General features: G+C 40.7%; 1 protein-coding gene across 3 annotated transcripts in view; it reads left to right on the top strand.

Annotated features, from left to right (window-relative positions):
* ARHGEF26 (Rho guanine nucleotide exchange factor 26) overlaps positions 1-27394 on the top strand; it is a 104567-nt gene that overhangs the window by 1798 nt on the left and 75375 nt on the right. The window contains exons 1-4 of one of the 3 annotated variants that reach the window (XM_075268773.1): positions 195-241; positions 2725-3858; positions 5578-5617; positions 9102-9244. In XM_075268773.1, coding sequence (XP_075124874.1) covers positions 2800-3858; positions 5578-5617; positions 9102-9244 — 1242 coding nt within the window. In that variant the 5' untranslated portion in view covers positions 195-241; positions 2725-2799. Of the gene's footprint in view, positions 1-194; positions 242-381; positions 408-2724; positions 3859-5577; positions 5618-9101; positions 9245-27394 lie in introns of those variants that run through there. The other 2 variants (XM_075268772.1, XM_075268771.1) reach the window with 2 other exon arrangements.

The following is a 27394-nucleotide window of genomic DNA, read 5'->3' as shown; positions in this document are numbered from 1 at the left end:
TCAGCACACCTTCACAACATAGTGTGCTGCACTACAGATCCCAGCACATCCTCACAACATGGTACCTTCATGGGACAGCAATACAAATCCCAGCGTTTCCTTGGAGCATTTCTGGTTGCTGAACTCTCTACACCTCAGGACACAGCTGATATTCACAGATGGAGTTTTGCTTAAGACTACTACAAATCCCAGCATATGACCATCATGACAACACTCCATAGTTCTTCACATCTTTCCCCCAGTAAGTTTATGCACTATAAGTTCTAGGATGTCGTGACGGTGTCCTGCACTACAACTCCCAGCCTTCCCCTGTGTGCCTGTGCTGCACACACCATACCATTATCACATTCCAGGTGTGGGCGCAGGCTGTCCCCCTCTGGCAGCGGAGGTGTTAGGTGTCCCTGCAGGTGAGCCAGCTTTCTTCTCCTCTGTATGGTCCGATCAGGATCTCTGGGGTTTATGGTTTTAGGTTACTTTCTTTAGGACGATGTCTGACCACAGATCAGCTCATGTGTCGCACCTAGCACCTTTCCAACCTGGCACACCCCTCACATGCACTTTTCCCACTGTCATCTGTCACCCGGCAGGGTTCCACTTTCTTTCTTCTCATTGTTTTTAACACAAGGTTGAGAAGAACTTTCCTTTAAAGGCAGATTGGCTTTCCTACATGACACAAGATGACAGGGTTGTATTGTGGAGCTCGCTGTCAAAAACAGAGAAAGCGCTGGTTTGTGAGAAGTCTTTCATGGGAAATCTACTGGCCGGGTGGATTTATAATCCTGGGGTCTTCATCGAGGTAAATAGGAAGGTTTAACCATTTCTTCCCTGGCACGGTATCACATGACTGTGATTGTGGTTATTTGAGCTGTCAGTGAAATGTAATTGCTCAATGCTTATGTTGTGAAATCCGCCCGGCTTTACACTCACAGATTCCCACTACAATCCCACTGACAATTACAGATTATAGTGATGATGGCTATTGTAATCCAGTGGGATATGATGAGTATTTGTCATGCCAATTTTTTTCAATCACTCTAGTTTTTTTTCTATGATTGTAGAGCGCAAACAGGGATCATATAACTCCTATTAGGGCATGTTCACACTAGCAACTTTTATATGGCTGTGAATGTGATTTTGTAGAAAATCTCTCAGATTGGGTTCACAAATATCAGTTGTGTCCAGATGGCTGTTTCAGGCCTTACGTGAGTCGGGCACAATTGATGACATGTTTGTACACCAGTCTGGCATCCATATATGTGGGCAGTAAGAAAAAAAAAATCTGCATCATTCTGTCTGATACAGTAAGCCGAGCCTGTTCTGGGATCACATTTAGGTAGCACTAGTCTGGGATCAGTGAAAGGGGTTGGTGTTTGTCTTGAGGGGTCGAGTAGGTGCCTTTACCTGGTAGTGTTGCTGGGCCCTCCGGGGACCGAGACAGGCGAGTCTGCCAGGCCAGGGACTGCATATGAAGAGCATGAGTACGGGACCAGTGATGATTCAGTGACTTGCCTGGCGGACCCGGAATGTCAAGTGTGCACCTTAGACCGTGGTACTGCTGAGGCTTCCAGGAATGGGGTGAGGCAAGTCTGCCAGGCTAGGAATCTCATTGAGACAGCACAAGCCTGGGACTGGTGACCACTGTCCAAGGGCATCAGAGGGGGGAGCACGCACCTTTTTCGGGGGACCAGGCGAGGTCTCTCCACCACATCCAACGTTATTATGGCAGACATCCAGTGTTACAACTCATGTCTGATGCCAAACCAGCTTCATCCGGAAAACATGAGCTCAGTTCTTGCATTGGATTCTCTCTGGTGTTTCTGTAGCAAGCTGCAGGGACACTCTATTGGATATATACCTATTCATTGCCATGTAGAAGGAAAATTCACCTTATTTTTAGTATGTTGTAAAGTTGCCATAGATATTTGGTGTGGAATCTTATGCAAAATTTCATTACAATGCATGTGAATGGAGTTCAAAAAAACTTTTGTACCTGGGCCACAAGAAGATATTTTTTTAAGTAAACATGTCCTATGGGTAAAGGGTCCCCGTTTTTCCCCTTTTATTATTGCTTTGCAATGTTATAAATACCCTGGTGCAAACACAACTTACTTGGGTGTTTACACATTGACTTCAATGGAAAAATCTGAATATGCTAAAATCACATAATGTGATAATCTGTAACAGTTTACGGTTCAATAAGCAACTTGACGCTCACTGACATGGATTTTCATGGGAGGTGGATATAAGGCATGCAGTATTTTAATGTATTTTCCATCAAAATCCACTTAGGAAGAGTACTGTGTGAACATAGGTTAATGCCAGTTTTTCTAGTGCCGCAGCTTTATCAGTGAAAAAGGGCAATTGAGTTTGTCCTGAAAGGGATAAAATGTCTATTTCTATACACTTGCAAACACATAGAGGAACATCATGCTGTATACATATAGTGTATACGGTATTTTCTACTGTACATAATGCAGGAAGCTAGATGTAAAGTTGAATAAGCGACGTCCTGGACATCTAGAACTTTTGCTTTTCTAAAGTCTTTTTGTGCTTTTGCACCACATTGTGGCCTGGCCTGTTGTGAGGATGAAATGGTTAATTGTGTGTCCGTCTACTGAACATTATATAGTAGTTGTGTTCTCTGTAAATAAGTGATTTTGATGGACGTTAGGAATGAAGCGTAATGCTTTTTACATTCAGTACCTGACATGATCTCTTTTCTAGGAATGGCAGATTGTTGGAGGTTTCGTGACCTTCTTTAGGATTTTGGTGGCTTTTGAAGAATGAACAAACGTTGCCATGGAGGCAGAAAGCGAGGTGGAGTTTCCCAGTGATGTGAAGTTTGTTCCATTGTGGAGGAAAGCTAATTCTCATGTTCCGCACGGAGAGGGACTGTACTACAGCCCCAGACCAAGACCACAGTCTTACCAGAGCCCAAATGGATTGCTTATTACTGACTTCCCAGTGGAGGACAAGCAGAGTTTTACAGTGACTCAACCTGCCGAAAGGATTACACGTTCTCCAGAGAGCAGAATACATCAGCAAGGAGGAACTTACTTGCACCGTCCTAATGGGAAATTACAATCCTCATCATCCCTATCATCTCTGGAATATAAATCATTGCCCCCAAGCCACAGGCGTTCATCTCAGGTCTTAAAAGTGGTTTCTAGTAATTCTATAACTTTTACTAATGGTGAAAACCTTTCTTCTCCGAGCCGAAAATCAATGGTTTCAAGAAGGACACCTAGTAGTGTTACACTGACGCCTGACCGGGAGAAGATTGTGTTTGGGTCCAGTTCTGGATTGGTATCTAATGGGATGGTTACCACTACTAACGGCAGTCAGTCTCGGCTAACCCAGGACACAGATATTATTCTATCCAATTCTTTGCCTAGTTCTCCAAAATCTGAAGAAAAACAGCCTTTACAAAGAGTCTCATCGAACCCAGAAAGGCAGTCTATCATTCTGAGTACCAATAGCCCAGTGTCTCTCAAAGTAGGGGAGCGACAAATCATTCCCAAAGACTTAGCATCTGGAATAAAGGTGACAACTAAAAATAGTGTACAGAACAATCAGGATATGGAACCTGGCAAAAGGTTGCTTAAGACTCGTAGTATGGTGGAGACCAGTATGAGTGGCCGCATGGCCAGTCCAAAAGATGGAGATGGAGATGCAGAGACTGAAAGCCCAGGCTCACTACGTAGAGGACTTAGATCCACCTCGTATCGAAGGGCGGTAGTGAGTGGAGTGGATTTCAACAATTCTGTAGATAGAAAAAAGAATAATAGAATGTCTCAGCCAATCCTCAAGGCTGTCGTGGAAGATAAGGAACGCTTCTCTAGTTTGGGAAGAATAAAAGTAAGTAGTACCATGTATGTAGTAACTAGTAGTGTTTGACTTCTGTTAATAACTAATCCATTGAAAATATTAACCATTCTTTTATGCAGTTCACATCATGTCCACAGCTTGATAAAATGTATGAAGTTCAAGTTGTAAAAATTTCTAGTTTGGTGCCCCTTGGCTGGAAACTATGTTGCATTTATTGGTGCAAATTTTGGCACATTTTCATTTTCAGCCAGGAGTGGAGCAGGAAGAAGTCTAAATCCTTCATTTATATTTCCCATTTGCTTTGAATCCACTCTTGGCTTTGGCTCAAAAAATCTACAGCAGAAATACAGTGCTGACCATATTGTTGTTTTGTGGACTTGTACTTGGCCCCAGCCTCAAAATGTCCTGAGGGTGGTGGTAGAGGACCCTAAATAGTGGAAATCCCAGGTCTTTGCCAGTCTAACAGGTCTGTTTGTTCCATTATCTTCACAGTATGGTGTATTAAAAAAATGGCAACTGTTAAAAATGAAACATCAACAAATGTTCCAAACGTTTCACAACTGCTCTATCTGTCACTCTATATACATATCTGCTCTAAAGAATTTTCTTCAGTGAGTTTAGGATTTTACTGAGTTTCAAATTTGCCTCTGGTTATAGAAAACACTCGGTGACACGTCTAATCTTCACCATTGACTTGAGCAAAGGTCTGCAAGAATTTTCAGGAGTCTGTACCACTTTCTCTCCCTTTGGCTTTTCTCTCTGCCATTTAGTAGGTGAAGACCAGCCATATACTTGCACTACATCCTTTCATAGTTCCTCGGTTCTGGACCCTGTGCTACTCATTGGTGACATCTTGGGACCCTTGGCTTCACTGATGAAAACTTGGCAGAGCATTTTTATAACCTGAGGTCCACCTAAAATAGAGGAAGTGGCCGGATGTAATTCTAAATACCCTGTAGTCTTTTGCCAAGATGTGAAAACTCTACTTCTCACGATACATCTAGAACCTACATTGGGGGTATACATTGGTAGGACCTCCTGACATATAACGGGATACATCACTGAACGGTTCTAAAACTTTTTTACATGGAATAAAGTCTATTATTTATTCTGTACAGCAAACAAAAATGTGTGCTGACATATACTAGCAAGATGGAGGCCTACAGTGAACTCTTTTGGGTTCCATCAGGGGAATACTACTTTATGGATATGCTTGGCATATACATTGTACAGTGTAGCATCTGACAGTGATGTGAACATTGCCTTTTACTTTCTTTCCCACGGGTCTATGTTCCTGTATTCAAATGATGTGTGTATGGTAAGTATTCTCACCTTATAAGCAGATACAGTGTCCATCTAGCAAAAAGTTTCGGAGAGTACTGTGTATCAGCATTTCCAGTATCTCTGCCTTGTACGTTTCTCGTGTTAGTCTGCATCTCCACCATTCACATCATCTACAGCAGTAGCTTGTTCCAACCATGTTCCATTACCATCATGCCCTGACAGGTTGAGACGTCGTAGAATGCTGAGAGTTGTAGTTTTGTAGCCACAGGATGGATAGTATTTTGCAGATGTCATTGGCGCTATCCTCAGAGTCTGGTGGAGCGCTTCCTGTAAAGCTTTCGTCCAGTATTATGTATTATGTTTACATAGATGTATAAATAGCACCTTATCTCTTTCAGCTTTCCATAGTTCCATGTAAATAATACTCCCATTAATCACTTTTTATTTTTTTCTTGTTTTCTGAAGCGCAAAATTCTACGAGGACAAGGAACATTCGATGGGGAAGGTATGTAGAAGAAATGAATTAAAGGAAGATCAGTAGCTTGCATCATGAAATCTACAAATGCCATGTCTGGCCTATATATTTAGCTTATTTCTATTTCACAGGATGTCAGTATAGTAGTCCGTATTCCATCAGTCTCCAGCAGTATTTGTAAGCCAAATCCAGGGGTGGAACCTCTATACAGAAAAAGTATCGTGGCAAGATGCGTCCTATTCTGTTTGTAGATTTAACTTCTTGTATTGGCTTAAAACGTGCCATAAAGATGTGCCTTTAGGGATATAAGAAGGTAATGTGGTCACCGGCTTCCTATGGCACCACTGTGTGAATGTATTCAAGGATTGGACCACCAGCACAAGCCATAAAATGTTAGGGAATCTGAATCCCACCCCCCCCCCCCCCTGGATAATCCATATTAGAACATTTATTAGACTTTCTGTAGTCAAGGTAAAGTGGTAAGAGCTACCTCATTTATAGTATTTCATAGTGATTCCCATACACAGTTGGAGTGTTGTTTCTGGACATCCTTTGGCAGTAATACATGGAGAACACATAAGACATTCCTTCCCTTCTTTAGTTTTGTTTAGTTGAAGTCCATATTGTGTCGTGCTTGGTTTACTGTGGCACTGTAGAACATTACGTTCAGTGCCCTCAATGATGCACATAGATCCTGTGCTATTGTGAAACTACCTGGCAGACACTGAAGAGACTCTCATAGACAAAACAATGTCCTTTCTTCCAATTCCTGCATGTAGAAAGAGTAAATTATAATGCCAGTCTATTTTATGTGTATTGAGGGTACAGAAAGGAACCAGGTTAAGAGGATAGTGCTGTATTTCCCATAAACCATCTATCATTATCGTGTCTGACCAGAGCCTGGAACGTGCAATATAGATGACCAAACGGATAGAAGTAGCTGCTCTTGAGGCGATCTCTGTTCTGCCATATCTCCCTTGCTTGCATATTACAATTCAGTTTTGTGCAATTCACATTTTCTGTTGTGCAGAGATAAAAAAAAAAAATACATGGATAAGAAATAGATTAAATCATTTTCCTTTTTTTTTACATTCAGCTTTATGACCTTGATCTCTTATAAAGGTACCGAATTTTAATTTGTATTCACATTAATGTTGTGACTCTCCACTTGTAGCTCAATTGAGATTTCTGTAACTTTTGCCAACAAAAATAGCATGATACACTGTGCTGTTCTTGCTATGCAAACTTTGGAAACTTTGTTGAAACCCAATAGACTCTGTTTGGTCAGGTCAGTAAGGTCTGTCAGTTACCACTTGGAACCACTTTATGATGGATCTGGTCCCATGCCAGGACTTGCGTTGTAAACAAAATATAATATCAATGTGATCAACGCCTTATGCAGGATTACATTCCCTGCTTTGCCTGCATAAAGCGCCAAGAAAAGGGACTGTCCCCAAAATGTTGTGCTGTATCATGTGTCTTTGCGAGTCAGATCCCAACAGCAGCTCTGGATTTTTTTAAATGAAGTCGCAGCATCAAAAACCAGGACTATGGAGTTGGTAGGCCAAAAATCCAACTTCGACTTTTCTGGGTTTTTCTGTAGCCCGATTCAGATTGAGGCTGACGACCATAGTCAGGAAAAGTAAAGCTCATATAGTTCAGGAAAAAATAGAGTAACTGAATGCCTATGTAACAAACTATACATCTAAGTAACTATAAAATACCAATAATTGTGTATGTCATTAAACATTTTACTTGTAGTCGGTAACTTATTTTCTGACTCCGACATAGACTTTTCCCCAAACTGGCCCCAATTCCTTCTCCACAACTCTACCTCCAATTCCTCAGCCCAGTTTCCAACTGAGCGATATGTGAATGTTTCTTATAAGATGGAGCCCTGGAATCCACAGCAAATGAAACTAACCCTTGTAAAAGGTTATTTAGTATTTATTGTCTTGTGTTGTAGATATTGTTACTGTTTGAAGATATGTCATATTACCTTGTCTGATTGTAGTTGTACATAAGACTGGGTATAGTCTACTTTCTGTTTGAGGAAAGTAACCTTGTGTATATGTGTAGCCTGCAATGGTGGAATTGAGGAGGTTGCTAGGCTGTGACTGCTGCCATACAAACACCGTTGTGAATGTGTTGTCTGGTTATTGGACACTTGCCCAAAGTGTAAAGTACAAGAAAGTGACAGTACAATTTGTCACAATGCTTTTGTTTCTATTCAGCCGGATACAATGTTTCTCTCTGCTATAGGTGATCTTCTGTAAAGTCTTTATACTACTTTGAAGACTCCAAAAGCTTTAGGATAAAATGTTCCTCCTGTATGAGAAAAAAAAATGAATATTGGCTTCCTTCTTATGACTATGTGATATTATTTAATGTGCGCTTTGACATATTCCTCCACACCTAACAAACACTTTCTGACTCTGAGTATTCATGTGTTCTTTAGGCAGAGAGGGGAGTCTGCTGTTCCCTGAGAACGAACGGATTGGACATGTAAAATTCAGCATGCCTGATGCTTCATCCCCCTGACTTCATCTGTTGGGAGGGAGCTACGTTGGGTCACCCTATATATTACATAGTTGGCCAACCCCCCCGGACATCTGAGCGTTAGATATTTGCATGGGCCCCTTTAGCATAGGGTTAAGCACTATCTAAAATAGTTTTCCAGACTGCTAGACATTTATGATAAATATCCTTATATTATTGCTATATATCAGCACTGCACAGTCATACATATCTTTAGAAGTGGGTAAATATGTCAACTACGGCAAACGGCACTTCAGTTATTATTCTAGGTAGTATTTTGTGATGAAGAATCAGTCTTTGTGACAAATTTTCTAGAGTTTTTTTAGACTTTATTTTTTGTTCATTGGTTGTGCTCTGTGCATTATTTTGGGGAATGTGGCATATATTTCACCATACCATAGATTATTACACTGTAATACCCATAAATAAGTGCACACAATGCTTAATGCTCAAGTGAACCTCTCAGCTGATCTGTGGGGGTGCTAGGAATTGGAGCCCGCTAAACTAATATCGATGGGCAGTCCTAAGTCCTATTGTAGCTTGGGGAACCCCTTTAAATGTCAGCTTTCGCTCTTTTTCCTTACACTGCTTTCTATACCTGATGTTTGTAGTGTTACTTTATATAATACCCTGTTATGTGTGTGCATATATTGAACTCCTGTAACTTGTTACATTGAGGAATAATAGCAAAAGCCTTTGACATCTTTAATTTCACTGTGTTTAGAAATCCAGCTCTCATCTCCTCCACCAGAGCTATACATTAACAATACAAGTACCTCAGAGAATACAAACATGCTATTTATATCTTGGCATTGAGCCAGTGAAGTTTCCATTGAGGCTATGCTATTGATACAGGAGATTATTTCAGACACATGGCATGTGCAGATGAATTCCCAAACTCTCCAGTATTGATGTTGTATTGGGCAGTCTGATTCCATTTGTCACTTAATAATATATGACCTTCCATTGTTTTCAGAGACTGCCGTCCTGTATCAAAACTACAAGGAGAAGGCTCTAGATATTGACTCAGATGAAGAAGCCGATTGTAAGGAGCCAAAGGAAGATCGCATTGTTGTATTCTATAAACCTTTAAGGTCTACATGGAGTCAGTTGTCTGTGGTAAGAAGTTTTCACATCCTTCACTTTAACCTTTGGCTGATAATACTTAGTTTTTCATTATTCCGCATTATGTTTTATATATGAAGTATTAAACTCTTTGGATATGTTTGTGTAATCATTAAGCTTTCTTTTAGACTCGACAATACCTTGAAAGTGTCTTTTCTGAACCTACACAGCTGTAGTATTAGCTTGCTTATATATTGGTATTTCTGGATATTAGATTGTCAGGGGTCTGAAACCCGTGACCCCTCCCCAGGTCAGCAGTTCATAGCAGCATTGTTGCTCCAGTTAGTGTTACCTCTGCTTCATAGGTCCTGTTATGTCACATTCATTGTCCCATGGCCTGTCTACATCTTGTCCAAACATCGAAGTCTCTTCAAGCATCTGATTGTCTGATATCGGTGACCTATCCCAAGGATAAGTCATTAGTACCTTAACCTTGGAAAAACCTATCACTATGCTTTGGAACACTAAACCACCCATGGATCCTTATGGACTGAAAGTTTAGTGTTCCAAATAGCCCTTTTTAAATGCCATCTGTGCCTTCTGTAAAAATAAAAGAAATATTTTATACTTACCTGACTCCTGTATTCCCAGTGCTGGCGTAGTTCTTCAGTGAAGCCAGAGGACATATGTGCAGTGAAGCAGGTGCACGTCTCCGCTATTACTAAAGAATTACACGGGTGCCAGGAGCTTCAGATCTATATGGGACACTAAATCCCTGGTCCGTAAGGACTTGAGGGTGTTTTAGCGTACCTGACAAGCTACTTTAAAACAGTGCTATAATTTATGCTGACCAGTAGTCTGAGACACGCCTCCTGTTTCATGATTGGTTCAGGCTGCTGCTCTCTCTCGCCCCCTGCAGCTCTGCTCCTGGATTGACCGAGAGTGTATAAACAGAAATCCGTCTCACCAGGATCTCAATATATGGAGAGCGGATTTATATTAGAACAAGGACAGATTACTAAACCACCAATGAGAAATAGAGCATTATGAGGTTATTGTTGCATATATACTGAGGGTAATGAAACTTAGCAAGGGGGGTCTTAGAGGATCACTTTATGGGTGGGGAATAACAGAAATATCATGGAGGACCGAACACTCTCACATGTTGCCTGTACTGAACCATTCTAAAGTTAGCTGCTCCAGGGGAATATCCAGATGGCTACTGCAAGGTTGCCACGTAATATATACTTGTGCTGAATTTGATGTTGGAATGAATAGTACCTAGCTTTACAAAAGGATTTGCAACCACTTTTCTTTCTTCTCATCGTAAGACAATGTCCTGAGGATATACAGATCTCTCATAACTGAATCTGTATTATCTCTGTGTTATCTTGTGTCCCAATATAGCAGTGAATCAATGCACGCTGTCAGCTTCTGTAGATTGGAGAATGGCTATAGTAAAGTCACTTCTGTTTAGCATCAGTTAAACATCTGCAAGCAAGACTGTAGAAGGAAAAAAAAACCCACAGAATTTTGGAATTTTGTAGCTATAAGATAGGCATGTGTAAAGTGAATTGTAAGGTGACATCTGCAATGAACTTCAGGTAGTGTATGTGGCTGAAGAATTTTGTTTTTTTTGTTTTTTTTTGCGGTGGTCTAGCAGTCTGTGGCAACTGAACTTTAGCTTTTAGTACACCTAATTCATGCTAACCTGTCCCATAAATACCTATGGTAATTGCTTTTGTTGTAAGGTATAGCAGATCAGTAATAAAAACTAAGGTGCAGGTGAATTTCTGCTATCTGACATTGGTTTACAAACCCATCCACGAAATACAAACTGACACTTCAGTGCACATCCTGACTTTCCTTATTAAGGCTGAGGACCCACATTGCAGAAACGCAGCTTCTTTTGTAGCAGATTTTGCTGCAAACCTAGGAGTAGCTACAAAAGGAATGGGAAATATGTAGGAAGTTCTTATACTTCTCCCTTCTGCTCAATCTACTCCTTACTTTAACACCATAGCAAAAAAGTCTTCAGCACAGAGGGTGTATTCAAAAAAAAAAAAAACCTTTATTCACAAAAACATAAAAAATAATAATGACAGACTGCACCAGACACGAAAAAAGAGGGTTAAGTGGAAAAAACTCACAGCATGTGTATGTGCGGCATTGAGATGAAATGGCTTACGCGTTTCAGGACCTCTGTCCCTTACTCATGGCGAGTAAGGGATGGAGGTCCTTAAACGCGTAGGCCATTTCATCTGAATGCCGCACATACACATGCTGTTGCCAAGACATCACTATTTTGGCCATTGCTACTGCTCCACAGAAGTAAGTGGGAATGCCCTCATTGACCCAAACTACTACAAGCTCTTTAAAACTTTGCTGCTCCACTAATTCTACTACAGTTACTATTGTTTCTCTAGCTCCCACCATACCTGAGCAATCAGTGCTGTTGGTATTGGTGCCTCTAGGAGTCACTTGGATTTTGGGTGCCCTACTTTTTCATATTCTTCTCAGAGGAATAATTCTGAAATAAAAGTATGTTAGGGAATTGGTGCAAATGCAGTTCCGTAATGTATATTAACTTATGCAATAATATTGTAGTAACAGTTAAACTCAGAAGACTAAAATTGTAACCATTAAATTACTTGTATCTTTTATATACTAATATAAGAGCATGCTTATATGCATGCAGATATTTTTACATGACTTTTTTTACATTGATATCAATGAGAAACAAAGTTTTAGTGGATGATGGAGGATCAGAAAATTTAACTAGTTGTAGCCAGCGTCTCCGCCTGAAATATTTTTTCCCATAGTTGAATCAATAGAAGTCGGACTGGGTTGCATGGCACCCAATCCTTTGTCCCTCCGTACGACACAAAATGAGTCTTTGTGGGTAGAGAGAGGGGGTGTAGACACATGCTGAGGAGAGACCTTGGGAAGTTGTGCGGTAGCAGAGAGAAGTTTTACTGTGCACCGTTCAGTGTGTGATGGTTTTTGTTAATGGGTTATTGAAATGCTGAGGCCATTGGAACAGGCTTGTGTTTTAGTTGAGCAGGAGCCAGTCTTTTCATTCTGTGTGCTGGATTTGGGAGGCACAGGAACAGCAGCTACAGATGTGAGACGTATGTTAACTATCATTCACATCTTGCGTCCTCCATGTGAACCTCCCTAATGTCATATGCTGTGTAGTAGGAGGTTTACTTGGGTTCACGTTTTTATTTATGTATTGATAAAGTAGACACAATGTGAATTTCTTTTATTTAGTAGGGATGTATATAAACATTCCTATAGTAAAGTGATGGGACCTTCACTGCTGGAGCATCTAAAGCTTTGTAGAACATATTAGCCTATGGTGCATTAGACATATCAGTTTTCTTGATGTATATGAATAGACCAAAGACTTGCTTTACAAACTGTGGCTCTTCTTCTAAAGTCTCCTCTGCCAAATGCTGCCATCCCATTGTTCTTCATATTGGCAGGGCTTCAGAACCCTTATGGTAGCTGCAATCATTGGCTGAATTAAACTCCCTGTTTCAACAGTCTTAAGTATATGGAGATGTCCTGACTTTCCTGAGGGCAGATTTCAGGGATAAGAAGGATGTTAACATGCCTGATCCTTTTCATCTGAATTGAAGTAAGATGTCAGCCACATTCTCTCCATTGAAAATACATGCACACTCAACTAAGCAGAGCATGCATGTGAATGGGCATCAGAGGGATTGACTGTCAGCTAGCTTAGATTTATTTTTAAAGGAAGCCCTGAGCTCCCTCTGTGAAGTAGTGTCCCCTAACTGAAGACTACGATTATGTACCATATGTTTCATTGGTTGACTAATTAAAAATAAAGGTAATGACAGATGTTTCCATAATTGGCCGCACGGCCACCTGTGGGGCCTGAATGAAATCTAATACTTGAGGTTTATCCATAAATCTCTTTCTGCGACGGTCTGATGTCTGCTCATTTCTAACCATTAAAACCTCAGTTGAAATAATAATAATAATTGCAGAACTCACTGAATGAATTGTGATTGTATCCCAGCTCTGTGGAGGGTGATGTGGATGTGAGCCAAGACCTGGATTTCAGTATTCCATTCACAAATCCAAGTTTGTATTCATCACCATTATAGGTCGAGACCCTGCCCTAAGAATCTCTTCTAAGAAGGAGGCCTGGTGTGCTGGATAGACATGGCGATGGAGAGTGTCGTGTGTTTGTTTACAAGGTGTAGTGTCTATGGACTTTGTCATTATGTGCTCTGTACTTAATGGGACCGTTCGTGCTATATTTTATCTGTAGCTGTTATGACGTCTCCAGTACAACTGAGAAACCTAGGACAAACTTAAATAACCTTTGGTGTTATTTATGTAGTATTTAGACTGTGTTTGTATCAGGAATTAATCTAGTTTTACCTCATTTCTCACAATTTATTATTGGACTAGCAGGTAGAAGTGTTGGCTGCTTATGAGGCCATGCAGCGTCTCTGGTGTCTTATGCGCCACGTTTGTAGTGTATGACAGGACTTGCTTTGTGGACTTTGAGGGAACTGGGGATGTTTTAGGGATTCAGTCACTTTAGTTTTCCATGCTCGGCACAACACCGTTAGTAATAATAATACATTTTATTTATATAGTGCCAACATATTCCGCAGCGCTGTACAATTTGTAGGGTTCAAATACAGACATACATAACAAAGAACGTCATTTCACACAATGGGACTGAGGGCCCTGCTCGCAAGAGCTTACAATCTATGAGCTAGAGGGGGTGACATAAGAGGTAGCAGGGGCGGCATTGCTTATACAGTGGTCAGACAATTTTGTAATAGAGGTTACTGTCGTTACACAAACAAAACTTTATGAGCCATCACTAGTGGTGTCCTGTAACATGTGGAAGGAGCTTGGACAAATAAAGTTAGCCTGAAAAGACATCATATCATGTGCGGTAATATTTTACACTGGCTCTTTGAAGGTTGTGTTGCATGTGGCATACATATTGACATATAGACTAGGGCTTACTACTAATGCTTACCTTGGAGATGAACATAATGTAAAACCAACAAAAAAGGAACATTGAATGTAGACCCTACACAAAAGGCCACATTTATGTAGAGGTGCATATAAAGAAGAACACAAAAACCATTGCAAGACGCATACCCCTACTGATCAGCTGATTAAAGAGGCCTCTTCATTTTGCTAACCAAGCACAGAGCTGTACACTGTGTAGTGGCTGTGCTTGGTATTGCAGCTGAGCCCCATTCATATGAATGGAACTGAGCTGCAACATGGCCATGTGCCCAATCGATCTGAGGTCACTGGCCTGTTAAGAGGAAGTGTAATTCACTCAAGTGCCTAATACTCTTCTAGCAGTTGATCAGCAGAGGTCCTGGATGTTGGACCCTACTAATCTAAGGTTAGGACAATAATATTTTATTCCTGGAAAATTCCTTTAATACAATTGTGCCCAGTGGCATACATCAAAGGGAGACTGTGACCAAGGTTGACCATATGAAACCAACTACACAGTTGCTTAGGTTAGAGTGACTTGAATACAATATCTATTTTCTCTTACAAATCTGGTCCTCCCTTGCTGAGATATGCATAGAAGTGTAAATATGCAAATGAGCAGTATGGCGCACCAAGGTCGTCTACTCCAGACTGCTATACCCTGCTGTACTGTAATTCACCTCCTCCTCCCCTCTCTTCCTTGGCTTAAGCATTGTTTACTGTCTATCAAAGACGCATATATCCACAGCAGAGGCCCAGATTTGTAATGGGCAAAAGTCATTGGATTTAAGTGATCATAGTCTACGTTACTGTGCTGTTGGTTTCATAGGTTCAACCCTGCTGAAGGACTCCCTTTAAAGAGAAGGATCTCTATAGTAAAGATCTAGCTGAGCTCCTGTTTTTGGTAACCAAGACAAAGTGCCTAGTGTTTGCCCCCCATCCCAAAGCCTTTAAACTATTTCCCCATGGATAATTTTATTTTTTAAAGCCTCATGATCTAGTAATAGATCACAATATCACACTTTCTGCACTGAACCCCATCCTGACAATTCCCTGGTGACCACCATTCCTAACTTAATCGCCCCCCTCAACATTGAGGAAATGTCCTCTCTGGGGGCATTTCCTGTGTAGTGGAGTAACTGGGAAATGTTGGTATTGGTGGGATTGGTTGTTATTTCTATTATGCACCTTTTTTGAGGTGTCTAATTATATAACTTGTTCTTCTTCCTGCCCAATAACATCCAGGGCCAATTCTTCTTTTTCACTTGGATCCATTTCAACCACAATGCTCCCTTTTCAGTATATATACAGTCAGTTGTGGCCTTTTAACTCCCAAACTAAATAATTGAATTCTATATTTACTCTTCACCCCATTTCCATAAGTCAAGTCATTTCCATTAATTCCATATAATTCATAACAAACTAAGAATTCATGAAATTTCCAAGGACCTCATTAAGACTGGAGGATGATGGGATTCCACATATAAACAGCTGTTTCATTGTAAGTTCTCTTTCCAAATGTCTGCTTTTTTGTGAATTGTGATTTTGTTGTTGACATTTGGTCCCCGTACCATCTGAAGCAGATAAGAGTATATTGGACTATTTCCAGCCAAGACATAGATCAGTTAAGAGAGTGCAGCTGAGTTATGACTTGGAAGGAGAATGGGCCTGTCACTTGTGTTTATGTGGTTATTTTATCTTGTTTGCGTCTAAATATTTCAACCTTATGCTGAAATCCATCTTAGAGGAGCTGCCGCGCATTTTCTGTGTTTTTCTTCAGCCCTAGCAGAAAATGTGACTTTTATATCTAGCAAAACTGGTTTTGTGTCGACGTGTAATGCCCCTAGCAATATGGAACTATCCCCTAAATGTCAGCGCTAGAAAATGACTCATTATAAAGAATATATAGATAGACGTTACTGTAAAAACCCCAGTCTGATGGATTGTCCTTCAAAAATATTGAGGCCTAAAACGTGACAGATTTCTATTAAAACTGATAGTCCATTATTCTAATAAAAAAATGGCGCTGTGACTTTTATTTTATAATGCCTGTTGTTTTAAAGATAATTAGAATTGATCAGCATATTGACAAATCTTTTTGTTTTCACAGACAAAAAAAATGGTCTCTTAAAAAAATTGACTTGTTTTCTGACATATTATACGCTCTCCCTCGCAGTCTTCTTTTTTTCATTTTTGTATTATGTGATGAACTAATTATACTAAATATTTATTATACATATATAAAACTTGGTGAGTGTTTGTGTTTAGATACTTGTTCAAGGAGCTACATCATTATCTTTTGAGGTATTTGTTGTCCTGAGAAATGGCTGTGGCCATGTGAATATAGCCTTAGGGAGCATTTACACTTGTGCCGCTGTCCGCCCTTTGTGATACCGCCTATATCCCTGGAAATACTGCTTGGGGACGGCTTGCCGGTGGTCAGTTTAAAACCCATTCATTTCAATGAGTTTTTAAAGCAAACCGCAGGTGTCTGTATGCAGCCTCTCCACTTTGAATCGTTTTTTTTCTTTTTTTTGCACGATCACAAAGTCCCAATTGTCCGAAATTAATGAGTTTTTAAACTGACCGCTGACAGGCCGTCCCCAAGTAATTTTTCCTGACTTTTCGGCGGAATCGCAAAGGGTGGATAGTGGTGCAAATGTGAACGCCCCCTTAAAATGCTTTTTTCCCCTCTGGCCTCAAGCCAGCATTATCATTCACTTCTCCCAGCATTAAAGGGGTATTCCCACGTTGCATACTCGCCAGTCTTCGCTGCTGTAAAATCTTCTGTCTTCCTGCTTTGTTGTGTCATTGGTGGGCGGGGTTACATATGCAAAGCCAGCGGCGAGATGCGTGCACGCTCATAGATGGTGAGACCAGTCAGTTCTCCAGCCTTCACAATGCCAATACAGACCTGGCATCTGCTGTAATAGAGAGGCGGATGCCGGGGAGGGTTAGACGCCGGCACAGGTGCCTGCGACATCGCTACGCTCCTGTCCTGCATGAAGCCAGCAGCGGCAGGAGCAATGCTGCTATTCCAGAGTGGGGGGGAGGGCTCCTGCCGCTGCTGGCTTCATGCAGGGCAGGAGCGTAGCGATGTTGCAGCTACCTGTGCCGGCATCTAACCCTCCCCGGCATCCGCCTCTCTATTACAGCGGATGCCGGGTCTGTATTGGCCCCTTCCCCCAAAGTGTAAACTACCCCCCCCTCCAGGCTCGCTCACGTGCACTTAGCCCTTCCTCCCTCCCCCCTGGCAGCAGGCAGATACATCACTTGACTTATGACCAGATAAGTCATGGGATGTGTCAACAAAGAAATGAATAAAGTAAGATAGTGGACAAACAAAGCAGTTTTGCTGAAGCAGTGTATTTAGGAAAAGTCTTACATCCACATTAACAAGCAGTATAGATAGGATCCTTGTGATGGGACAACCCCTTTAATTCCCTTTTTCAGATTACCCAGTGGGGCTATACTCAACTAACCACACTAGTGCCGTGGATAGCCATGCTACGCCATCTACCCATCATTCATATTTGCTGTATGATATTTGTTGTAAGTTCAGACTTGTATGTCATAATAATAATATTAATATTCAGCCCTTTATCATGCAACTTTACCCTTCTTCCAGGGCTGTGGGGTTTGGTAGGCCAAACCAGCAACTCCTCTATTTTTGTACGAAATGACTTTTAACTCCTACTCTGACTCCTTCATAAACTTTGACAGTCATGGTCAGGCAGAAGCAGTTACGATCCTCTAATTCAGAAAAACTATTGATTGAATTCCTATGAAGGAAAATATGTCACAAACTATGGACAGATGTACTGCAGATTTTCTGTGTATTTGTGAAAGGACAAATTCCCAGTGGGTTACAGTACATGTAAAGTATATGAGATTTTAACAAATCGCATTCACATACCGCAGGAACAATCCACAGTGGAAATCCACCCTTGATGCGGTTTTTAAATCCGCGACTTGTCTGCTTATTGATTTGTCACCCAAGACACGCGAGACTGAACGTGACTTGGCACACCATTTCTTTGACATATTGTATATACAGTATGTAATACTTATAGTCATTTTCATTGGAAAGTAAAAGTGCATTTACTGTAGCTACAAACTTCTTACAAATGCCACCTATCATTTGAGGAAAAACTGCAGCGGGAACTCTCTAGAGGATAAACAAGCTGAATAAGAACAGGGTAAAAAAATATAACAACTTGGAGCTGCTTCAGAACAAAAACAAGGTGGTTATTATGTAGAGACATGTGTAATGTAAAATGAAGGATTGGTAGAGAAATAGCTGCTTGTTTATAAAGTCCGACACTTTTATAATCTGCACAGATCTTGCTTGAGCTCTATGGGGTTGACACCACTACATTTTTGTGCTTTTTTAATAGTGTGTCTCTATATATACCCCATTGTGCCAGCTGATCACTGTTAGTATTATATCTACCTGTATATTTTGTGTATTGTATGTAACACCCAAATGTAAAGCACCATGGAATTAATGGTGCTATATAAATAAACAATCATAATATTAATATACTGATATGGTCTAGAGCTGCATTTCAGCTCCATTACAGAACCATTTTCAAGCATGTTACAGACAATCTCAGACATTAGAGCTGCTATTCTGTATGTGATGAGTAATTGTCTTGTAAGGATGCTCTTTTTTTCTGTAGCAGTCGGCCATAACTGATACCATCTGTCAAGGGTTGGGAAATATTAGGCAGCAGCTGATCAGTCAGTTCTTGTGATGTCAAGATTAGAGCACCTCCAAAGTGGAAGGTCTTCTGCTCCTGGTTCTGGTTCTTTACCTGGTTCCTTTGGTAAGTTCTAACTAAAAATAGTTCAAGAAAGGAAAGCTTGTGAACCAGCGACTAGTTCATGTGTGCCTAAGGATTATTGATGTGCTTGGAAGTAAAGGTGGTCCAATGTGCCTATATGGTCCAATGCCACAAAAAAGCACGTGTAGTATAAATTACTGAAAAGGATAATGTAGGCCCTGATCGTAAGTTGTTAGTGATTCCCAGCTTGCAGCCTATGAGAAATTGCTGACCCTAGTGAGCATAGAAGCTTTAGAACTGGACCACAGAGCAATGGAATGGGGTGACCCTGGTCAGAGGAGTCATATTGTTATTTACATCGTGTGGATGGTAAAGTGGGGGAATTAAACCATTATGCATATAAAAGTACCGATTGATAAATACCACCTAGTAACAAGTACTCCCCCTAGATATTGTTTAAAGGCCGTAGTCTCTTTCATCAGGACCAAGTACCCTGCCACACTGTAACAAATGTTCAGGAATTGTTTGAGAGACAGAACAGTTCTAGGTGCTGACTTTTCCTTTAAGTCTCAACTAACTATTTGTGGGATGTGCCTCAAAAACAAGTGTAATCCATGGAAGTAGTGAGGCAAAATGCTGCCTGAAATACTAGTGTGAAAGTGGCTGTATAATAAAACCGTTTTCATTGTGATGAGTGATGTATGGCTGGGTAGAGCGTGTACACACATGATGATAGCCAATTGAATTATTAGAATTTATGGAGATTGTAAATTATTATTGTTTTGGCTCTTGGTTGGATATTCTTGTTCTTGGAGGCAGACAGTCTCAAGCTTAAATGAGGTATAGAATTTCTTTTAAATTGTCCAAACGTCGCGGCCCTGGATGCTGAATGTATTGCTGTGTCTTGTAGACAAAGAGCAGATTGTAGACTGTTATTCTGATGTGACGGGTGAAATATGCTTTTGATTTATATTTTGGGAATTAAATCATACTTGGAGGTACTGGAAGCAGAAATCTCTGATATGTCAAATTCTGGAAAGGCAAATAATTTGTGTTGCCTCTAGTCTGTCTGTCTGTGAGAAACTTGTGCACTGGTCCAGGAAGAATGCAAGTGAAGTAAACAAGGATTTCTGATGACTCAATTCACTAGGTCGTGCACAAACAAAAAGCAGTAATGCAGTGACCCATAATGCCGATCACATACTTCCAGAGACTGACAAATCTAACGGATTGAACATCTGCCATTAGAAAGCCTATGAGAAAAATGGTTGTTATTAACCCATTTATTTTTTATTGTTGTTATTAACCCATTATTATTTATTACACATCCTGATTGTCTTATAAACGGGTTATACATCACAGATAGTCCCCAATTTTGTAAAAAGAGGCACCTTGTGACCAGTATCAGAGCTCCTGACTGGGCTAAGTATTGTCTACAAATTATCTAGTGAGAGACAATTCTGTTGTCTTCTGATCCTGTTGTATGACCACTTTTCCTGCCCCTTTCATTATCCGAATTTTGACTTAATACATTACTTTCTCATGTGTGTTGGCATTTTTCCGTGGTGTATAAAACAATATCACATTTGTTACTATGAGTAAAGGCATAAAGTGAAAGGATGGTGCTACATGGTTTTCTGTATGGTAGCCAGCGACTCTTTAATACATAGATTCTGTCACCAGAGAGTCTTGTCACTTATACTTAGAGAGTCAGTCACCAATCCTTACTATCAATAATTAATCTTTGTGCGGGGCTGGAGACAGACTTCCTTTAAGTCAGTGAAAACACTAAGTGATTATCCACTTTCTCCTTCTACTGGCCACGTGATAACCTGCAAAACCACAGTGCCAGTAATAACCGTGTGGCACGCCCTAACAGTATTAGTGTAAGGGAAAGCTGTGAACCTACAACATCAATGCATGTAAAAGATTAGAATTCTATCATTTGCACACTTTTGTACGAATATAGCAGTCTCTATATATGGAGAGGAACAGTTATGCTTTTTTCTTTTTGTTCTCTGGCGAAATGCTACTAAAGTTGTCCGCCATTGTGAAGTGGGCAGTGAGATCCAAGGGAAACCTATTCTTTTGTGCCCTTCTTTCTGCTGCTGCTTCTAATATCAAAGCCTCTAGGTTGTTGTGGGTATAGGGTTAGTGCATCATGCCGATGGTCAAAATATCTTTGATAGTAAAACACATAAAGCAGCCTCCAGTATAAAGCCTACATGTATGTTACAAAACCAGCCGTTCCGTGAAAAAACCCCACCTACAAGGGTTAAAAAATGTGTAGCATAAGTGGGCGAGAAGTATTGCAGTATATGAACCATGACTGATTTTCATGACATTTTTGGAATGAAGATGTACATGTTATACAGGAGGGTGCTGGATGTTTTTTTTTTTTTTTTTTTTTACTTTTGCTTTTATCTTGCAAGCCCTAAGGGATCCTTGCACCTTGATATGTAAGTAAGTATATTGCCTTTTATTGTTACCATTGCACATTGTACCATTCCAGATACCTCTGATAACAATATCTTCCATAGAGACAATGGTTCCTACTTCTAGTGGAAGAGGCAAGGGCATAGCTGAACTGCCACCATACTGTTGCCCAGTCCCATATTTGTCCTGTATCTATGGTCAGCTTTAAGTTTAGCTTTAATAGACAATTTAGTGGTATGTCCCAGTTATCTGGTATATAAGTCAACTCTGGTACATTTTTGTTTTGATGGCACTGACCGCATCTCCCATTTTATTAAAGGGGCTCTATCAGCAAAATCATGCTGATAGAGCCCAACATATGCGTGAATAGCCTTTAAAAAGGCTATTCAGGCACCGTAAAAGTTATATTAAACTACACCCCCCCCCCCCCCCCCCGTTTTAAAATAAAACCCTAAAACAGAATGTGATAAACTTACCGAACATGCACGGTGGGCGGGCATTCAGGGTGCACCGTGTTCTTCACCCACTCCTCCTCTTCCTCCGATGTCCTCGGGTCCCGTCTTCATCTGGCGCTCGCGAACTGACATTGCTTAAAAAAATTGGCCTGGGTGCATGCGCAGTAGCATGCTGCTTCTACTACGGCTACTGCGCATGCGCCCAGGCCATTTTTTTAAAGTCTTTTCCAAGTACTACAGATATTGTATTTACACAATGGGCCTTGGTTTTGAGTTGTTTCCTCACTTCCTTGAGTTGGATTCTGTATAAACAACCGTTCATGAAGATTATTGACCAATGTTCTGTAATATTTATTTGGAACTTGTGTCTCAGGTTTCACATACAGATCTGATTATAGAGACTTTTTGGATTTTGGAATCACAATAAGAAGCATTTTTGCAGAAAGTAGAAATAGCCTTTCTTTGCTCTGGCTTCACACTTCTGGATGCTTGAAATCCTAATGTGTGGTTTTTCAAAGTTGCCAGGTAGACAGAGTGTAAAACGCTTGCCATGTCCAATAATATTTTTTTTTTACATGAACTGAAACATTCATTGATTTCTCTTCCGTGCTTGAATCCATAAACAGCTCGTGTTTGTTTGTCTTGCATTTCCCAAGTTTATATACTAGCTAAGCCAAAGGGCTTCACGGTTCAGCTTTTCCTGGCAATCGTGGACTTATTTTCAGTGTGAAGTAGAACAGGTTGTATATCCTGGACTCGATCTTTATGAAGGTTTTTCTGACTGCCAATGTAACAGAAGCCGTGTGGCTCCTTGGTCAGCTGATTTTAAAGGGATGTTCCAGATTCAGCAAATAAGTGTTATTCTAAGCATCTTGGCATCTTTATAAATTCTTTAAGAAATTCAAGATCTCCACTTGCTATTATTTTGGACCTTTTACCGGTCATATACGCTTCACAACTGTAAATCACATGATCATGGTCAGACTTTTATCCACTAGAAGTAACAGAATGAATGACAACACGTAGAGCTCTAGAAAACCATGAGGAATTGATACAGAAAGTATATTGGAAAATTGTATATCCTTTTATTGTACAAATAATAACATTTGTTTCTCAATATTGGTCTGAAAGTGGCCAACCCCTTTAATGGTACGTACACAGGCTATGGTAGAAGTTGTGGGTTATGCTAGTACCTGGGTGGCAATGAAGAACTATCTCAAAGTGTTAATGGGAATGGAGTTAAGAGCTGGCAGAGAGGCCCACAGACTGGAAGTACAGAAAGAATTCAAATAGCTTGCATCAGAATCTAATTGGATAGAAATTCTAAAAGCCACAAATTTGTGAATATAATCATTTTAATTTGTAGAACAGTTTTCCTCCTGACTCGCTTTTTATTGCTGTCTTTGGCAGAGGTTTACTTATGTTGTATTTTTACCCTATGCCATTTTTACATATCTACACATGAAGTATATGGCCATTACCAAAAAGTGTGAAAACAATGTTAATTTGCAGCAGATCCGCTTTCCTACATGATTTTTGCCTATGCTGTGTCTGTTACATATGGATTTACTGTATACAGTGCAGTAACATCTGCACACTGGTCCGTGCAGCCGGTATTTTCAGTTATACAGGTGAACACTTATGTTCAGATGGTGGAATTTTGCACTGGTTTGGAGTCCGAGTTTGCCTCAGAATCAGTGACAAATTTCACCCTTAACCTGCACCATATTAATAATAAGTATTTAAGTATGTTTGCTTTAGGCTTGTACCGGCTGACCTCTTACTTACTGATGTCTTTGAACTACAGCCCTTTATTTGGTAGAGAACATGTAATGGTGGATTTGTCCATTGAATAGTGCCTCAAACTACTGTCAGGTGACAAGTTCTACAAATAACTCTTAATAGTTTCTCGTTACTTTTCCAAGGCAGGTGCAGACTATGCAGAGACCTTGCAGAGACAGATAGAGTGTGAGCAAGTTCTGTTCCCCATTTTGGTTATTCAATAATGTTTCAGAGGGGTTGGCCAGCAGGATAACTTTTTATTATTCAAAGGATAGAATTGGTTAAAGGAACCCCATAGGAACTTCTATACCAGGGCTACCAATTCCCTGTCAGTCTTACTCCCTGATGCCATATCAACAATCAGGAAATCTCTGTAAATTCCGAGTGGGCATTTCCTGAATGTCGATATGGGACCAGGAGATACAGACCAGCTGGCACCTGGTATACACTGGTAGGGGATGGTCATGTGAGTAATGCTTATTTTTATCTTAACCCTTTTTGCCTCTTTTAAGGAAAGTTTGTATAAGTTATTTGGTAGGGAAAGAGGGGATGAATGTTCAAGCATATTGTGATATTGCCATCATGTGACTGTTCAATATTAACATTGTTATTCAGATTATGGGGATAACGTCCATCCTTAGGGAGAGACCACCTTTTCATGTATATGGAGACTTATACAGCCATAGTTGCTCCACTGCAAGGGAACATGGGAACAATATGCAAATCTGTCTCCCAAGATGTAAACAGGGAGACAGTGCCTCTGTTATGCTGCCCTCTATGGGAAGCACCCTGAACATCATGCCTGACTTTCCCAGAATTGTTATTCAGATAATACTGCCATTCTACCCAAAGTCTATCAACCAGAGACAATCATAAATCCCAGAAGCTAAAAACTAGTACTATCTGGTTTGTGCCATTACTTATGTGACTTGCAAGGAATTTAGGGTTGATCTGTTTCGACACGCAGGCAGTGGTTCACCTTTTTATTTTTCCTGGTCACATTACGTATTATAATTAATGAACGTCTGTACATTTAGCTCTGGGGTAACAGTGATGTATTTCAGTTCCGCATTGAAACTGTATCTACGATTGTGAAAAATTACCTATTGCCTAAAGATACAATTCTACTGTACATTTTAGGTTGGACTGAAGGGCTCAGAACAATATGTAGGAAGCTTGTATGGTTGTACACAAGTCACTAAGGTTCCATACTACAGAGCTGTTTGACCATATGGGGCTTCTGTATGGCATTACAAGACCGATATGTTTCCCCTTAAAGCTTTAGAGTATCTCAGTAATACCACATACAATACCATTATGATTAGTATTCTCATACTGTTAGTTGCTCAATATTTTATGCAATCTTTTTTATTGAATGGCGATAACTATTGGCTATCTACCAGTAATAAGTTACATGTCTGGCTGGCATATGTGGTATATTTGTACCTGTTTCTTTAATTGGCAAGAGACTGTATTCTTATTTAGTTTCCTTCTCTATCATTGTATGCTCTGTATTGAACACTGGCTGTATTTATGACACTCTTATGCAACTGTTCTTGACACAAAGCTCCTTTTTATGGGGATATTTAATGCTTCTTGAGACTGTAAGATTGATGCAACTGCTAAGATTTAGCATGATTTATGATGGGCAGAGATTCCCATAAATCTGTTATATGTGTATATATGGATATATTGCCCTAGTCGCTATGTGCTGGCTGCTTTGTCTTTGCTCCTTTACGATAAGTTATTGTCAGTGGGTACATCTTGGCAGCATTGATCACTGGGAGTCTGATGATATAGGGAATCCGATTGATCGGTAAATAGTGACCAGAAAAGTACAATAAACTACAATGAGAAAAATAAGGCAAAAGGAGGACTCTGGAATCTTTCTGTAATGCCTGGAAAGCAAATAAATAATATTTGTTAAGGATCTTCTGAATGGTCTTCAAGCTTCTTAATAGTGATTCTATGATTGTCTTTACCTACTATATGTATATTATTGTCAGACCTTCTCACATTGTTCAATGAACTGTTCTTAACTTATTAACTACTAGCTGCTACCCGCATCTTCGTCTGCGGTGATTGTAGAAGTGGGTAAATCGAGTCGCGGGTGAAATTTTACGATCGGGTTTACGCGGCGTTAACGCCACGTACACGCGACCATAAACGCTCATCGTAAATAGCATGGCGCAAATGCTCCCGTAACGCGGTACTCGGTGCTCGGCGTAAGAATAAGCACCAAATGAGCGCCGCGTTACGCCGTGTGAATGGACTCTTACACGTGTATTTGTAGACGTGTATTTTCAGCAAATACATGGGCGTTTAGTGGGTGTGAAGGAGAGCAGGGGGTGCGCTGAATAATGCAATGCATTGCAATAGTAATGTATTGCAATGCCTTGCCTAATAGTGTGAGTGTATACAGGCGTAATGTTTAGTTCAGTTAGTACAGTGGGGGATTTCGGAGGCGGGGATAGGTAATTTTAGGTTTTGGTTTTTTTTATTTGTTATTTTAATGCTAATAAGGTTGCATCCAGCAGCTTGCAAAACAATACCGTTGTACACCAGCAGGGGTTGTCCTGAACAATACAATACATTGCAATCGTAATGTATTGCTATGTATTGCATAATCGTGCCAGTGCTATTGCAGGCTACGTAGCATAGCCTGCAGCAGCCTGGACACACTGAGTTGTGTGGGAGGCGTGGGAGAGCTAGCGGCTGCTATAGGAACCTTCGTGGCGGCAGCCTAGCCCAGTGTAGTCGGCAGAGATGAGCAGGAGGATGCCTCCGCGCAGCGAGGGACAGACGGGAGCCGCGGGACAGGTAAAAGAAGGCGGCGGAGGACGCAAAGTTGGCAGGAACCGAAGACATGACGGGGGTAGCGCAGTGTTTGCGCGATTGTGTAAGGGAAGGGCTATGGCATACATGAACTTACCAGTGTCGAGCTGGTGGATGGATCGTGCAGAGGAAACAGCAGGGAGGTGATAGTGGTGTCGGGTACTGTTGCGGGCTGGAGGCAGGATTTCGTGTGCTGTGGCCTAAGGTGGAGGCGCAAAATGGTGGCGTGCTAGTAACACGTTGTTTATGTGTGCAAAGTGTGCATGCTCCTGTGAAGCTAGTGGAGTAGTGTGGTGGGCGGTGGCGCGAATCCTCCAAGCGGTGGGGGTCGGCAAACATGGCTGGTCCGGAGAGTGCCAGAGGTAGGCTCCTGCAGGATGGTGAAGGTGAGGGTGAAAGTGGGAAAGTATATGTGAATGTGAGTGTGTGGGGTTAGGGGCTAGACTGTAGGGGGTAATGTGAAGTTTAGGGGCTTGCTATGGTCCAAAGTGTGTGAGATTGCAGAGATGGTGATGTCAGTTTGTTTTTTGTGGGGTTTGTGTGGAAAACGTATGTGGGTTATTGTGTTCAAAAGTAGCCTATTGCGCAATCGTGTGTATTAACTATGTTTGTGGAAAATTTCAGCCAAATCGGTGGAGCGGGTTTTGCGTGATTGACCGCCAAACATCCGAACATCCAAAGTCACAAACTCACAAACATTTCACATTTATAATATTAATAGGATTTAATCAGTTTGTCAGTTCAGAGTAAAACAAACTCTCTTTGATCATCATTGATTTATGTGAAGATTGATTTGGTCATGGATCTTTGGTTAACTCAATCAGGTTGACTTCATTTGGTTTACTAACCCTCACAGTAATGGTTAGTCTTGTTGGGATTTTCCACACCACAAAATTGCTACA

Source organism: Leptodactylus fuscus, chromosome 3, assembly GCF_031893055.1.
Source record: "Leptodactylus fuscus isolate aLepFus1 chromosome 3, aLepFus1.hap2, whole genome shotgun sequence".
NCBI lineage: Eukaryota > Metazoa > Chordata > Amphibia > Anura > Leptodactylidae > Leptodactylus > Leptodactylus fuscus.
Note: the sequence above shows the minus strand (reverse complement) of the source record. Positions and strands in the feature narration are given on the sequence as shown.